Source organism: Scylla paramamosain, chromosome 26 (genome assembly GCF_035594125.1).
Source record: "Scylla paramamosain isolate STU-SP2022 chromosome 26, ASM3559412v1, whole genome shotgun sequence".
Lineage (NCBI taxonomy): Eukaryota > Metazoa > Arthropoda > Malacostraca > Decapoda > Portunidae > Scylla > Scylla paramamosain.
In genome coordinates this window covers 11,008,597-11,024,648 of record NC_087176.1, presented here as the reverse complement: position 1 = coordinate 11,024,648, position 16,052 = coordinate 11,008,597, and the positions used below count along the sequence as shown (strand labels likewise).

General features: G+C 42.5%; 1 protein-coding gene across 2 annotated transcripts; it reads right to left on the bottom strand.

Moving 5' to 3' along the window:
• Positions 1 to 466: 466 nt before the first annotated feature.
• LOC135113732 (SPARC-like) lies at positions 467 to 13,184 on the bottom strand. Of its 2 annotated transcripts, none has more exons than XM_064029273.1 (9): positions 13,044 to 13,184; positions 6,715 to 6,782; positions 5,938 to 6,030; positions 5,429 to 5,636; positions 5,090 to 5,205; positions 3,330 to 3,476; positions 2,387 to 2,589; positions 1,830 to 1,977; positions 467 to 1,323 (listed from the first exon to the last, which is right to left on the bottom strand). In XM_064029273.1, exons 2-9 carry the CDS (start codon positions 6,778 to 6,780, stop codon positions 1,273 to 1,275), a joined length of 1,032 nt encoding a protein of 343 aa, XP_063885343.1. In that variant the 5' UTR covers positions 6,781 to 6,782; positions 13,044 to 13,184; the 3' UTR covers positions 467 to 1,272. The 2 variants fall into 2 exon arrangements, with proteins under 2 accessions (XP_063885343.1, XP_063885345.1); XM_064029275.1 differs by lacking the exon at positions 13,044 to 13,184 and adding an exon at positions 9,880 to 9,938.
• Between the last annotated feature and the right edge of the window lie 2,868 nt (positions 13,185 to 16,052).

The following is a 16,052-nucleotide window of genomic DNA, read 5'->3' as shown; positions in this document are numbered from 1 at the left end:
CACGCTGTAAAGTCACAGGCAACAGTAGAGTAACACGCCACACTCACTACCATTGTGTTTAGCATTTACTGTCAATGTCAAGTGATCCTTTGATAATATTAATTGTTTTGTTACACTGACAGCAGTTCGGGGGACTTGAGAGCGAGGGAAAACATGTTGTAGTCGCTGTCATAAGTTGTGTCCTCCTTCATCGCCGTGATGAATCGTAACCAGCTCAGGTTCGAAGGTTTGAACACCGGTGCGTCGTGAGGTGAGGACTGCGAGGCGCCGGCGAGGGTGGGAGGGACCTGAGGTGGTTACGATTCATCATGGCGACGAAGCAGGACACAATTTATGACCGCGAGTGTACTTGGAAGAGAGTGCGGGTTACTTACTCAACGTGTGTCTACTGTTGTGCTGCCAGGTGATGTTAGGAAGACTGGACCTACCAGTCTGTCGCTGGTATAGGGTACATTTTGACAAGATATAGGAAAAGCAGTTTATTTCAATCATTACATAATAGAGACAGAGAGGTCACAAAAGTCACTTAATACAGTCTACTAGTCAGCAAAGAATGAGCTTCATGCAGGTGATAAAGATGTATAGGAAGATGAATAAAAACTTACTTGCATTAAATTTAGCACCATTAGGACTGACTTAAGTTCACAACTGGCAGTGTAAGTTAAGTAACTACGTAAGTAGTGACAAGTACTGAGTGCTGGAGCGGACAACACATCAAGCCCTCACCCAGGACCGCCGGGCAGCGTGACAACTGTACAGCCAGGAAGCAACGTACACCTAAAGGTTTAAAAGATAATATCTCCTTAAATACTCTTCTTGTCATTGTATCTGACACATGGTGATTAGACTAGGAAGTTAAGGTACAAGCTCAAGTGTGACTCCTTTACGATGGCACTGCACTGCTGAAAGCCTCCCAGTACTGCAGGACGAGCACGCGGTGTCCTGCAGGCCATGGTGTAATGCCGTGACATAATGCTGATACCACATACTCTGGAGGCGTCTTATGAATCATCAAAAATAACCATAAAAAGATGTCAATTTTCAAATGTAAATATTCCGGAGTTCATATTCGTAGACAAAAAAATCATATACTAAATATATATAAAATATTTTGCACAAATATGTATTGCCTCAAAATTATACATTCATCCGTGGGAGATTCTCATTGACTACATACAGTTCTTACTCCTCTAACTTTCTCTCTGGGAATATGATTGATGTTTAGCTGGACCGGCAACCTTTCCACTCACTCAGTAGATGTCAGCACCGGCCTTACTCCTCACGCATGCCCTCGCAGAAGTTCTCGAACTTCTCCAGGTCATCCTGTGGAGTAAACAAATGGTAACGTACTTCACCTGTGACCATTACAGCAGCGATTACACTGCTGGACTCATTAATACACTTGATTCATGGAGGATAAACAAATCTATGTAACAGGTTTTGGGAATGAAAATAAAGATATCTAAATGTTTTGCTGCGAAATGTCCCTTTTCTCTGCTTTTCTTTCCTTATTTCTTTGAGGAGACGAAAAATGTGAGGCCTCTGAGGTGCTGCTTCTTTCTTTGAGATGAAAAGATGTAAGCAAGGTACATTACACACATGTATGAGCCAGAATGATCTGAATACCATTTGTTGATTCTGTCACGTAGGTTAACAGCCCGCATAAAAAAAAAAAAAAAAGACATGATGTTCATTTGTCAGGGGTTCAGTCCCCGGGCAAGGGGGCATCTCATGGCTAAGATTTTATCCTGCCTTCAGATAAGTTTGTCAGTGTTTCTTTGACGTTCCAAAAGAGAACAAGATCAAGAAGTGTTGTGCGGCTGACTCACCTCAGATAGCTTGGTGCACGTGGCCCACTCCCTCAGGGTGATGGCGTGGTCATCATTGGTGTCGCAGGAGTCCAGGAAGGTGGCCACGCAGTTCTCCAGGGTGTAGAGAGGAGCCCTGATGGGGAACAGCTCGTGCCGCGACACAGTCCTGGCAGGGGGAGAGGGGGAGGTGAGTGTGCTCCTGCATCATATGATTAAACTGGCACAGAGCTTCCTAGCCATATCTGGTAGTCTCTCTCTCTCTCTCTCTCTCTCTCTCTCTCTCTCTCTCTCTCTCTCTCTCTCTCTCTCTCTCTCTCTGTCTCTCTCTCTCTTCTTAGACCCATTTATAAAAGCCAGATATAACTAGTCAATTTCTCACCACACTACAATCATGAAAACTCCCTTGAAAACCTAAGTAACATTTACTAGAGCCTGTTAAGAAGTAGCAGAGATAAAAAATAAATAAAATAAACACAGATAAATAAATGAATATATAGATAGATAAATAAACAAAACATCAAAACACCCGAGAATAAGGCTCCAACATTTCCCTTGCAATTCTTCAGCACACTTACTTGTCCTTGGGGTGGGAGTCAAGTTCACACCACTTCCACACAACGGCATAGGACCATTGCTTCTTGGGGTCCTCCTCTGCCTCCCTCTCCAGCCTGACGTAGTGCTCGCTGAGGGTGTGTCTCTCCGCCATGTCCCTCATGATGTGGAACAGCCACTCACTCATACGCCTCGGGAAATCCTCCAGTTCCTCATCAACGCACTCCTGTTAATGTAATGAGTGCACCTGAGATAAATGTCAACGCAGCTACTAATCAGGAAAAGTAGCTATGTAGGTGAAGTACTTATATTGAACTGCTGCTCATACACAATTCAGGTTTATATGTGTCATGACTTCACTTACACATCTTTTCCTACACGCATACATGAAATTACGATCTCACAGTCTAGTGTTCCTTATAAACTTTCGAATATTTCAGCCCATTCTTCATTAGACGCAGGCCACTCGCTTCTTGCAGTTTTCCTTCCTTTGTTCTTAAATTATACATGTAATTCAAGCAAACATTCCCTTCATCCATTCACTAACGTCAGCTAACACTCCCTTTAGCATTCAGAGTAGATAAAAACATTCACGAAGGTACCCGCAAACAAACACTTCGCTTACCAAACCAATCACGAACTTCTTGCCTTCTTACATACACTCAATTCCTTTCATTCACATACTATAGCACCCTTTAACTCTTGCTTCAACATTCAGTATCGATATCAACATTCATAAACTCTAAAAACACTTCACTTGAGGCCTAACAATCACGCACTCATCCACTTCTATATTCATTCAATTCCCTTCACCCACTTAATGCAGCATCGCTTAACACCCCCTATAACATTCTGTATAGGTACACTCACATATTCTCAAACAGGTACATCATTCAGCAGAACAGTCATACATTTAGCCAGTCACGAGCATCCATTCAAGTGTTTACAGTCAGCTGCCTTACTTACCGGCATCTGCTGACACTCCCCGTAGTACTCAATGTGGACGTGTCTGTTCTCTGGGTCGAGGCAGCTCGGGTCCTCCTCCTCACACAGACACCGCTGCCTGTACAGTTCGCAGTCAGACATCCACGTCTCGTTGTAGTTACTGCACACCTGAAATTATTATTATTTTTCTCTCTAATGTCAAGAAGACGGACCGAGGGCAAACAGATACGTAACCAAAGCCCCATCACTCCAGAGGCGGCCCGCAGTCTATCAGTGAAGTCTGCAGTCGTTCCTCAAAGCCAACTGCGGACCCAGCCACGTAAGAGTGCGCCCATGAACTATCCGTGACAGGCTCAAACTGTGCGTCTTCCTTGGGCCCATGTACAGTGCATACTCAAGGAGCAGCTCGTGATAGGTGTGTGGCTCAACTAACTGGTTCTGGCTTGACCCAACTGCCCCACAACCAGTTAAAACTCGCTCGCATTTGGAGTTCAAGAGTGTCGCTACACAGATAACACGCCATGCCGCCAAAAGCCATCAAGAAGATCAAGGACAAGGGTGGTGGTGCCGCCGCAACACTCCTTGGCACCACTAACACAGCTACGCCGCCACTTTTTTTTTTTTTTTTTCGCAACAGGACAAGTTGGTCTCTGTCTATGCACTATTGCCATCGTCAGCAGCAGGAGCAGAGCTGAGACAAGCAAATTTAGTGCAGGTAGTTTCTATCCCCCTCCCCTGATTATGAGCGACTTGCAGGCCTTGTAAACTACTGACCAACCATAGAACTGGAAGACCCGGTTCTTGCTGACTACACTCTATCAATTGCAGTCCTTGGCGGTGCAAAGTCAGTCCATGAAAATTTTCATGGACCACCTGCAGATTGGCTGTTGTATGATGCAAGCTAAGTAATCCAGAACTAATAAATAAATACGTACGAATAAATAAATAAATAAACAAACTAACTAAATAATTAACTAACTAACAAGGAAGCAAAGATGAAAACAAAGAAAACACAGAGAGAGAGAGAGAGAGAGAGAGAGAGAGAGAGAGAGAGAGAGAGAGAGAGAGAGAGAGAGAGAGAGTAGTAGTAGTAGTAGTAGTAGTAGTAGTAGTAGTAGTAGTAGTAGTAGTAGTAGTAGTAGCAGCAACAACATATCAGTAATTCCTAATGACTGTATGACACTTGTTCCTTCACATGAGCAACCTAACACAATATTTTTACAAAGCCAAAATGAAGCAAGAGGCACCACAACTACTGCTTGACCACTCATTTTGCTAGCAGTGGCACCTTTCACATCCACACTCTACACCTGCGTCAGACTATAGCATTAACCCTTTCACAGCTCAACATTAAGATCACTGTACTGAAATGTTTGGATGGACGTACAGAAAAAGAAAAAGAGAAGTTAATTTAATCTTTCCTAAATTACAGGAGTATGTTTTTAAGAGACCAGTCTGTATTTTAACCCAGTTGTTGCTATGATAGTTCTTCCTTATCCTTCCTAGCACTGTAAAAAAAAAAAAAACTGTTTGCAATGAGACGCAGGAGAGGGAAGAGGGAAAACAGAAGATTACTTTTACCTTCTTACACGGTAGAAATATTTACGAGAGCCTAGCAGAAAAATAGTGTCTGAAAAGTGATAGAATTTTAAAGGAGAAAATTTGTCTAGCAGCGAAAGGGTTCAAAGTTACTGATGAGTATGGGGAAGACGAGTAGTGAATCTGACTTAAAGAAACACCATGGAAGTCAGTCACAAGGCACACAAGGAGGGCAGACTCACCCTGCGTCGCGCGTCATCCTCCATGTCGCAGGCATTGATGCACGCACACTCCCCGTCTCCGTTGTCATTGACCACGCACATCCTGCCGGCGCCGCAGTACACGCCCAGGCACCCGTCTGACCCAGAAAGAAGGCAAGGCTCTGTACGGGAATCACTGTACACACGTTCATATTTACATGGGGAAGATTGCACACCATTCTTGAACTGATAAATTAATGTTACTATACGAGGTTGAATTACTACTACTACTACTGCTACTGCTACTACTACTACTACTACTACTACTGCTACAACCTACTACTACTACTACTACCAAAGAATAAGAAAAAAATACTTTACCTCCAGGATTTTCTTGAGGCTGGTATTCCTCAGACATTTCCTCCGTCTCTTGCTCCTCCTGCTCCTCCTCCTCTTGATCCTCCGTCACTTCCTCCTCTTGCTCCTCCGTCACCTCCTCTTCTTGGTCCTGCGTCACCGCCTCCTCCTCCTCCTCCTCTGCCTCCTCCTCCTCCTCCTCTTCCTCCACAACCTCCAGTTCTCTCTCAAGCTGCGGTCAAAGAAAATGTGGTTTATTTCAAGTATTTTTATAAAGGGAATGGAATTATAAGATTTTGTCAAGAATTATGCAGCTTAAGAGTAATGCTGAGAGAACAGTGTAATTTTATAAGGGTTACTCTTTTTATTACCAGTTATATTATTGTTTAGTTTATTGTATTTCATGATAATATTATCGATAATACTTTATGTTTCTGTGTTACCTTTCAATTACTTTATTATTTATTTGTTTTATTTTATTTATTTTATCTATTTATTATTTATTTATTTATTTATTTTATTTATTTTTTTACCTCTTCTTCCAGCTCCTTCAAATTCTCCAGCTTCTTTTCAATTTCCTCGAAGTGCTTCTTCTCCTCTGCCGTGGTGGCCTTCTTGTGGGTCTTCTGGAAGGTGACAAATAAAATAAACACTCACCCACATACTCACACTCACTCACACACACACACACACACACACACACACACATGGTTACAATGAGGAAAAATTTGTGTGTGTGTGTGTGTGTGTGTGTGTGTGTTTCACGAGGAGCATAATGATATCTGCAGAAGGAAAACTCGCCAACCATCCTGACTTTGTAATGTTATAACACACACACACACACACACACACACACACACACACACACACACACTTTAACAGGTTCCAGAGTTCAGTTAAAGCTACTGGGGATTTCCAGAAAGTGTTCTCATGTTTCTAGTGGCAATATAACAATGACTCTTCAGTATGAGTAGAAAAAAAAGAAAAAAAAAAGCGTGAAAACCCAACTAAGGGTCACATCTTGAAACATTTCCGCGCCGCATCTTCACTACATTAAAAAGACTCTACTTGAAATTACACTTTTTTTTATGGTTCTAGTGACAGATTAACAATATTCCTACATTATTAACAGGAGAAACACTCTTGAGAACCGGGCCAATCATCTCTGTGGCCTTTGAAAACAGTCGTGGTGAGAGAGCGGAGAGTTTCTGAGTAATTCCTGCACATTTATCCAGCTGTTAAGAGAAGCGGGGTAGGATGTGTGGGGAAGGAGATTAAGCACTAATACAACAGCACTTCTGCCTCAGTACCTTTGTAACGTTGGCTGACGCCCCCACCACCAGCACCGCCACCAGCAACACCCACAGGAGCCTCATCTCTGTAACGCAAAGAGCAACGGTGAATGAAAGAACAAAAAGAAAACAAGATGAAGAAGAAGAAGAAGAAGAAGAAGAAGAAGAAGAAGAAGAAGAAGAAGAAGCAAAAGAAAACAAGAAAACAAGAAAATAAGAAAACAGGATGAAGAAGAAGGAGAAAGGAAGAAGAGGAGGAGGAGGAGGAGGAGGAGGAGGAGGAGGAGGAGGAGGAGGAAAAGAAGGAGGAGGAGGAGGAAAAGAATGAGGCAAAGAAGAAGAAGAAGAAGAAAAAAAAGATAATGATGATGATGAAGAAGATAAAGAAGATAATGATAATGTTATAGTGATGATAAAGAACAAAAACAAGAAGAACTAGACTAAAAAGAAAAAAAAAGAGAACAAAAAAAAGAAAAGAAAAAAGAGCAAAACAGGAAGAACAAGAACAAGAACAAGAAGCAAGCAGAGGAGGAAGTAACCCAGCAAAATAATAGTAATAATAATAATAATAATAAAAGTAGGAACAGGAAGAGGAAGCAAGTACTTGATAATCATAACAATAATAATGATAATAATAAACAAATATGTAAATGAATAAACAAAATAAAAAAAAAACTGTAAAATTTAAGAAAGCTAACAATTTTATTTACATGTCAGTTTAATATAATTCTCCACACGGCAACACCACGAGCCTTGAAATACGAGTGGGCGCCTCCTCCTTCTCCTCCTCCTCCTCCTCCTCGTCATCCATGCGTGGGTCTGGGAGTGGCACTGAGACTGGTGTGGGAGTCTAGGATATGCCACGTGGCACTCTCACGAACACACACACACACACACACACACACACACACACACACACACACATACACAACATACATTTAAATTTGATCACGTGATTAGTTGCTCTTAAAATTACAATACAAACAAATGAAGAAGAAGAGGAAGAAGAAGAAGAAGAAGAAGAAGAAGAAGAAGAAGAAGAAGAAGAAGAAGAAGAAGAAGAAGAAGAAAAACAAAAAAGACGAACAAGAACGAGATCAACCACAAGATCAAGAACAACCACAAAAACAAGAACAACAAGAACAAGAACAAGAAAAGAAGAAAAAGAAAAAAGAAAGAGAGAGAGAGAGAGAGAGAGAGAGAGAGAGAGAGAGAGAGAGAGAGAGAGAGAGAGAGAGAGAGAGAGAGAGAGAGAGAGAGACGAGGCATAAACAGACATTCCTTTCGTAAACTCAGAAGACTGCTAGATGGCACAGGTCCTTGATGTAATACGCTAAACTTATCCCCAAAACTTTATCTTCACCCTCCTGACCTCCTGAACAGCGCCATAACTCAGTGGAGATAAAAACAAAACGAAATATAAATACGAGATATATACACACGTACACAAATCTACAAGGGATGAATAGCGCTTTAATTTTGTGCTTTTTATTATTTATTTATCTATTTTTCGTTAAGGAGAAGAATGCAGCGAGAGGGAGGAAAGTTGCAAGTCAGAGTAATTTATAGAAGTTATGTCAATGCTGAATGTTCTGTTGTTCTTGCGTGACATTCCAGCTGCCATCTTGTAAACTTCCACGCATGAGAGAGAGAGAGAGAGAGAGAGAGAGAGAGAGAGAGAGAGAGAGAGAGAGAGAGAGAGCACCCACCCACTCATCGACCCACACATCCATACAAACACACACACACACACACACACACATACACAAACACACACACACACACACACAAACAAACCAACCCAAACCAAAACCTGCCAGCTATGACGACGCCACCATACGCTAACCTTACCATCTGAGCAAGAAGGACGAACAGACGAACCAAGAACAAAAAAAAAAAAAAAATGAAACTTAAGCCACGGAACAGCATTTTACACCTCCCCCGGCCAGCAAACCAGCCAGCCATCAACAGGAAACACATCAACACACACACACACACATACACGCACACAAGGCAATGATGAGGCTGAGATGAGCGAGGTCACGTCTCAAAAAACACTGCTGATGCTTCTGATGCCTGTGTCGCGCCAAGGTCCGTGAGATGAAGGAGAGAAAACACATGCAAGGCTCGTGACTCAGTTAGAGGTAGCCACAATCCTTCCTAGCCTTGTTATTGGTTCTGATGAGGTGTATGAATGTGTCAGCCAAGAGAGAGAGAGAGAGAGAGAGAGAGAGAGAGAGAGAGAGAGAGAGAGAGAGAGAGAGAGAGAGAGAGAGAGAGGAAGCATTATCTTATCATCATCATCATCATCATCATGAGAGAGAGAGAGAGAGAGAGAGAGAGAGAGAGAGAGAGAGAGAGAGAGAGAGAGAGAGAGAGAGAGAGAGAGAGAGAGAGCGCAGAATGATAAAATAAAAAAAATGTAAATTAAAAAAAAACTATATTTTAAGGAAAAGGAATGAAATATGAAACAAGAAGAGAAAATAAAAAAATAAAAAATAAATGAATAAGTAAAGGAGGATATATTTACAATTACTGGATCAAAGTACGAGAATTCCCAATACCGGAAACATTCACTGACCGCGTACGATAATCATAACATCTCATCTTCCCAGACCAAGACCAAGACCAGGAGTGAATGAACGGAGAGAGAGAGAGAGAGAGAGAGAGAGAGAGAGAGAGAGAGAGAGAGAGAGGAAACACGAACAAGAAATAAAAGAATGAATACAATGAAACAGACTGAAAGAGAAATAAAAACAAAACAGAAATAGAAAGAGAGGAACAAATAAATAGAAAGAGAGCAACAAATAAAAGTCGAAAGAAAAAAATAATAAAGACAAAGGCGAATAGCGAATAACTAACACGTAAAATTGAAAAAAAAATGTAATAAAACAAAGACAAAGAAGAGAAACAAAAATAAGATAGAAAGAGAAAGAAAAAGAATAAAAATCATGAAACAAAGACTGGATGAAGAGAAACAGAGATAACACGGAGAAGAAGAGGGAGAAGATGAAGAAGAAAGAAGAGGAAGAGGAAGAACACACACACACACACACACACACACACACACACACACACATATACAGGCGAATAATGAACAGTTAACGCGTAGAGTTCAAAAAATTCTGCGCAGATGAACGGACGCGCTGTTGCCACGTAGGATTGAAATGAAAACAAACCCACCGCAAGAGGGAAGGAGGCTGAGAGATCGAGAAAGCGCCGCTCTGCCACCCTGCCACACTCCTTCCCAGAACAAGGGCGCCTAGTGTACTGACCTCTGACCGCCCCTTGCTGTCACGGGTTTTTTCCTTGCTTAGAACACACACACACACACATTCAGAGAGAGAGAGAGAGAGAGAGAGAGAGAGAGAGAGAGAGAGAGAGAGAGAGAGAGAGAGAGAGAGAGAGAGAGAGAGAGAGAGAGAGAGAGAGAGAGTGTGTGTGTGTGTATGTTCTCTTTAGTCATTTTCCCATCATTATCATGTTTTTTTAAGAGAGAGAGAGAGAGAGAGAGAGAGAGAGAGAGAGATTGTGTGGGTCTCTCTCTCTCTCTCTCTCTCTCTCTCTCTCTCTCTCTCTCTCTCAGTTTACATTTCTCTATCTCCTTCCTGCCACGCCTCCCTCAGATCGCTCCCCGCCCCCTCCCTCCCTCCCTCCCTCTCCCAACACTTTCTTTTTAGCTTCCACTGCCATTTAGTGACTCAAGTGCTCCCTCTTCTCCTCCTCCTTCCCTCCCTCTTCAGCTTTCATTATCCTCACAGCCTCCTTGCTACACCCGCAACTGTTTTTATTATTATTATTATCATTGTTTTCTTGTTCTTGTTCTAGTTCTAGATTTTTTGTTTTCTTGTTCTTATTCTTCTTGTTCTTTGTCTTCGTCTCCTTGTTATTATTGTTGTTCTTCTTCTTGTTCTTATCATTATTATTTTGAATAAGAATAATTGTCTGTTTTGTTATCATCATAATGAAAAATTGTTATTTTGAGTCCATTGTGCTAAATTGCTAACTCAAAAAATACATTCAAGTTTGATAAAAGATGTATTTCAAAAAGAGGGATATGAAGAAATACGATAGATGGCTGGAATACACCCAATTATCACCTTATTTGTGCGGTCCTTAGCAATTCTTAACTTCCAGGAAAAACATTGATAACATTAGGCCCAGTACTAATTGTAGCGTAAAAAAAAAGGTAATAAAAAAATAAAACAAATGTATAATAGAAATAATAAAAACGATAATGATGATATATATAAATAATGAAAATATGAATTTGTATTTAAGAAAACATTGAACAACAGTATGAATAAGAATAACAGGTGCGTATAGATATGAACGTATATATTACTCAAAGACTGATCATGTGTTACCCTCCTGTTGGCTTCTTTCCGCTTTCCTTAACCCTTTCACTGCCATGGCCTTCCTTTGTTACCACTGAGAGCACTGTAAAATATATTTCAATGGATACACAAAGATAAAAGACACTAAAGAGCTTATTTTGTCTTTTTTCTAGGCCATATAACTACTTAGGTGACTGGAACGCATAATTGTCTAAAAAGTCGTACATGGATATAGGGAAATATTGTGGTATGTTATAAATACACTGGAATTGCACAGTTGAATCACGGACATGTATACACAGCAAATGACATCATGTTACTGAGCCGCGTAAAAGAGCATGAGTTTTAAATTTCGAGCGAGAAGAATGGACGCTCACTTCACTGGGAATACAATAAAAATTACATACTCGTGTTTGCCAATAATAGACGCTAGATTTTTTTCACTTTTTTTTTTTTTTTTTTTTTTTTACACAAGCGATTTTTTCTTGTTTTTTTTTTTTTTTTATGATTTTCTTGCCTCTCGATCATAAGCCACTACGCATCGAAAGAAAGGGGAAGCAAAACTATTTTCTAAATGTACGACTCTTGACGGTTGGGCTTTAAATATACAGGTACCATACAGGTAATGAAAGACGGGAATGTTTACAACGCAGCGTGGCGGGGAGACTGATGCGGAGAAGAGGCTAAAACGAGGCAGCCTTGTGTGCTTATCAAAAAAAGACGAAAGAAAACACACACACACACACACACACACACACACACACACACACACACACACGCACACACTATTCTCGTTAAAGTGGCACGGGCGGTGTTGAATTGAGATGGATATACTAGAATGCTAAAAGTACGTGGCTGTCGTATATAGTGTCGTTAAGTAGTTGTGATTGCGTTGTAGCTAAGGGTCGTAATAGTGGTTGTAATGGTAGTGATGGTGAAAAAAACAAGATTAGTAATAGTAGTAGAAATAGTAGTAGTAGTAGTAATAGTAGTAGTAGTAGTAGTAGTAGTAGTAGTAGTAGTTGTTGTTGTTGTTGTTGTTGTTGTTGTTGTTGTTGTTGTAGTAGTAGTAGTAGTAGTAGTAGTAGTAGTAGTAGTAGTAGTAGTAGTAGCAGTTGTGGTGGCGGTGATGGTGGTGGTGATGGAGAGAGAGAGAGAGAGAGAGAGAGAGAGAGAGAGAGAGAGAGAGAGAGAGAGAGAGAGAGAGAGAGAGAGAGAGAGAGAGAACAAGGCGGTAGAAGTAGTAGTAGGAGTAGTAGTAGAAGTAGTAGTAGAAGTAGATGTGGTGGTTGTAGTGGTGGTGGTAGTGGCAGTGGCGATGATCCTGCGGTGAGAGAACAAGGCAGTGTTGTAGTGGTGTCAGTGCCGCTCACTTCGGCATCGAGGTCACACTAGGGTGCCAGAGAGTGCCAGTCCTGCTCCTCCACTATTTGTTTTCCTCTTAACTTAAAACAGGCACTAGCGAAAATAACTTAACCGACTCATGACACTGTGCAAATACGCTCTAAAATTACTAATGCGGATCTGTATTCTTTGACCCAACACACACACACACACACACACACACACAGTCACGATTTTAAGACACTTCTCATATGGTACAATTATGAAGAGATCTGCTGTACATCCCCTCTTCATCCTTAACATATGAACAAAACATCTGCCGCGGCCGTTCCCTTCCCCGCCCACCAACGCCCACACATTCATCCGCCCTCCTCTCCTTTCCTTCTCACGAGCCACCGCCCGCACCTCACGTACACACCACAAGGCGAAATTACATGACAAATTAACCAGTTTTTCGCCACTCACGCTCACTGCCATTACTCCTGACCCGTGCGCAGACTGTCCTGTCATCCCAACACAAAAGGTGACGGAGACTTCTTTGTATTCACAGCTCGGGAAGACTCCTTAACTTTCAGCATGAGATGATGTGAGGCAGTGAGACTTCTACGCGTTTACCTGTGAGGAGAGAGAGACACTTATCTACCTCAGTGTTGCTTGTGTACTCACTGGGGGAGGTGTTGTGTCCCTCTGAAGTCTGGCAAGGGAATGGGATGCTTCACGGTCTGCCTCAGCGGGTGGCTGGGTTCGTCTGGGGCTCTGGGCAGCGCCTCTTCCCTGCCCCGGCACCGCAGTCGCAGCCCACACAGGCGGCTGACAGAGTTGCCACTTCGCCAAGACAGAGGCATCAGAGGCGTGATTGCAGGATTAGTGGCACGGTCAGGGTTCATGGACCGCAGCTATATACACTGTCTGCTGTCTGGTCTGCCCTGCCTTGCATATTTTGACCATACGCGTGCAGTAGTTCGGGTTATTCATTGAAAAGCGTACAGTTGTATCTCCCCGCTGTCCCTCACTGTGCCCCACCCTGCCCCTAACTCACCCACTGTTTACTGCTGCTATAACCCAACTATGAAACACCATGTGTACGTTACCATGACATTCAGGGTAGACTCTGCTTCGCTAACACAAGTAGTACAGACAGAGATAACCAGTAAATAGCTTCAGTGTATTGAGAATCTCACTGTGAAAGGGAAAGGTGGGACGGGGAGGGCGCGGGGGCAGGACGAGGAGGGCGGAAGGGCAGGGCGACGGCATGGCAATAGAAGACGGGAAGGGAAAGTGTGGCCGTGCAGATGAGGTAGATGAATCATACATCACACCGCCCACAGATGCCAGTGTACAGTGGCTGTCAAAAGTCCCGTAACCTTCTGCACTCATTTCCACTGTGTTTTGTGTCTGCTCCCTCTGAACCCTGACACTCCCTGCAAAACCTGATACTTCGTAGGTTCCAAGCAGATCAGAGGAGATAATGAGGGAGAAAGAAACTACAGTGGAAGGGAGTAGTGTGTGTTGCAGGGCTATTGGCTGTGACTTCACTACCTACACTGTTTTCGTCCTCGTGTTCTTGAAGGGTCAAAAGCAAAGAATAGCAAGAAAAACTCAACATATGCATTGTTCTATTCTAACCAGACAACAGCCAATCCTATTATCTTTAGCTGACATGGCATGGCTGTTCAAGTACTGTATGTGAAAGTTTACAAGACACCGTAACCAGACGTGATTCCCTTGTTGCCAGAGACCAAGTAACTGGGTGCTTGTGACGTGTGAGTGACAGGTGACGGGTGCCTCCTCGCCCTCACCGCGGGGCAGGGAGGACTCAGAACCTTCTCGCTGCGCGCACGGAGAATTTCAGGGTTACAGGCAATGGACCATAATCTACCCGCAACTCCACTACATTCAAAAGGGTCTAGTTGAAGGGAAACAGATTTTTAAGGGTGTTTTTTTTTTTTTTTTTTACAGTTCTAGTGACAGTTTCCTATGACTTGAACTCTTTTAAGAGGGAAATTTAAAGACACTTATCCTTTGATTTTTATGACAGTTTTTGACTGTTTGGGGACCGGCACCTCAGTGGGCCATTTTTTTTTTTATTTTGTTGTCCTTGGTTGGTGCTCCTCCTACATAAAAAAAAAAAAAAAAGATTAACAAGATTTCTACATTATTAACAGGAGAAACACTGACTAGTCATTTCTGTGATCTAGAAAAGTAATGTTGAGAGAACAAAACGTTTCTGAGTGAGAGTTAATGATGCGGTGTCTCTCCCTCGGGCTGTGGGCAGGCCAGGCATCCCTCCGAGGTGATGAGTGACTATGGAGTGCCAGAGTCCTCGCAGTGCCCCGTGTGGCGGCCAGAAAGGAACAAGGGTGGCTGCGTGTCTTGTTACCGAGGCGGTACAGTACGTACACCCAATCCGGCCTCTGCCCTTCACCAGCAGGCGAGCACCACCAGAGGGCATGTAAGGGCATGTCTGTGCTGAAGGTGAAATGGAGGACAGCCTCGAAGTCTGCCTCGGAAGGGGGGAAAAAGGAGGGGGGCAAAAAAAAAAGTCACCAATGTCGTGTGGGAATCTTTCAGTAAACACCTCGAGTACCAGATTATGCTTAGAGCCGAGACGTTTGTCCCGGCATGTAGAAAACGGTGGGCACAGTTGGTTACTCATGGGTGTGGTGCCGTTACTTATTCGTTAGTTTGTTTGGAGAAAGAAAGTGAGGAGCAGAGGGAGCAGCGGGCGAGGCGGGACGGGCTGCACTTCTGGGATAGCAATCACTGTCACGGGTCACCTCACCGGCCGCCGCAGCCCGCCCCGGCTAGATAATTCCAGCTGATGCCAGACCAGCCTGCGTGGCTCCCACGGAAAAGAGGTTAAGTGTTGGTAACGTGAAATGAAGGTTGTAAGCGGTGTATTTAGATGTAAGATGATTTTTTTTTTCTTTTTATAATTTGTTTGTCTAATCTGTTATCTAATCTGTCTAATTTGTTAGTTGTTGGTTAGTTAGTTGGTTAGTTAGTTAATTAGTTAGTTAGTTAGTTAGTTAGTTAGTTAGTTAGTTTATTTGTTGATTAGTTTTCTATTTTGTTTTTAATTATTTTTACACACACACACACACACACACACACACTAACAGGCACGTCCTCAGTGCTACCATCTGCAACACTGGGCCTCTGTGGTTTAATTAAACAACGGCATGACTAATTAAGCAAAGGAATTACTTATTTATTATTCATATTATTAGAACTTATTTTCACGTTCATACATGAAGTGTATGATACCTGAAAACGACGCCTGATAAAAGCTGACTAATGGATGGCTTATCGTTATATGTACGTAAACGTTCGTAGTGGAGAGAGAGAGAGAGAGAGAGAGAGAGAGAGAGAGAGAGAGAGAGAGAGAGAGAGAGAGAGAGAGAGAGAGAGAGAGAGGGGAAATAAATAAGTAATGTGAGGTAAGCAGATTATGCACACTTTAGGTTTATGTATCGCAGTTATAACACAGGTGATGGAGGAAACACAAGTGCAAGTATTGGGAAACACCAAGAGAAAATGCTAATAAGGAAAGACGCAGACAGGTTTTTTTGGGTTCTACTCCCTTTCACTGCATATCTTCCACAGCTGCAGTATTGTATCTCTTGCTACCTTATACTACTATTTCCATGGTTACTGTTCTTCTAACTTGCTATT

Excerpts from the sequence above, each read along its gene's own strand:
- LOC135113732 (XM_064029273.1), bottom strand. The coding sequence starts at position 6,780 with ATGAGGCTCCTGTGGGTGTTGCTGGTGGCGGTGCTGGTGGTGGGGGCG. Across the intron at positions 5,637-5,937 it reads TGAAGGAGCTGGAAGAAGAG|CTTGAGAGAGAACTGGAGGT; the intron begins GTAAAAAAATAA and ends CTTTGACCGCAG. Across the intron at positions 1,978-2,386 it reads GACTCCCACCCCAAGGACAA|GACTGTGTCGCGGCACGAGC; the intron begins GTAAGTGTGCTG and ends TCCCCCTGCCAG.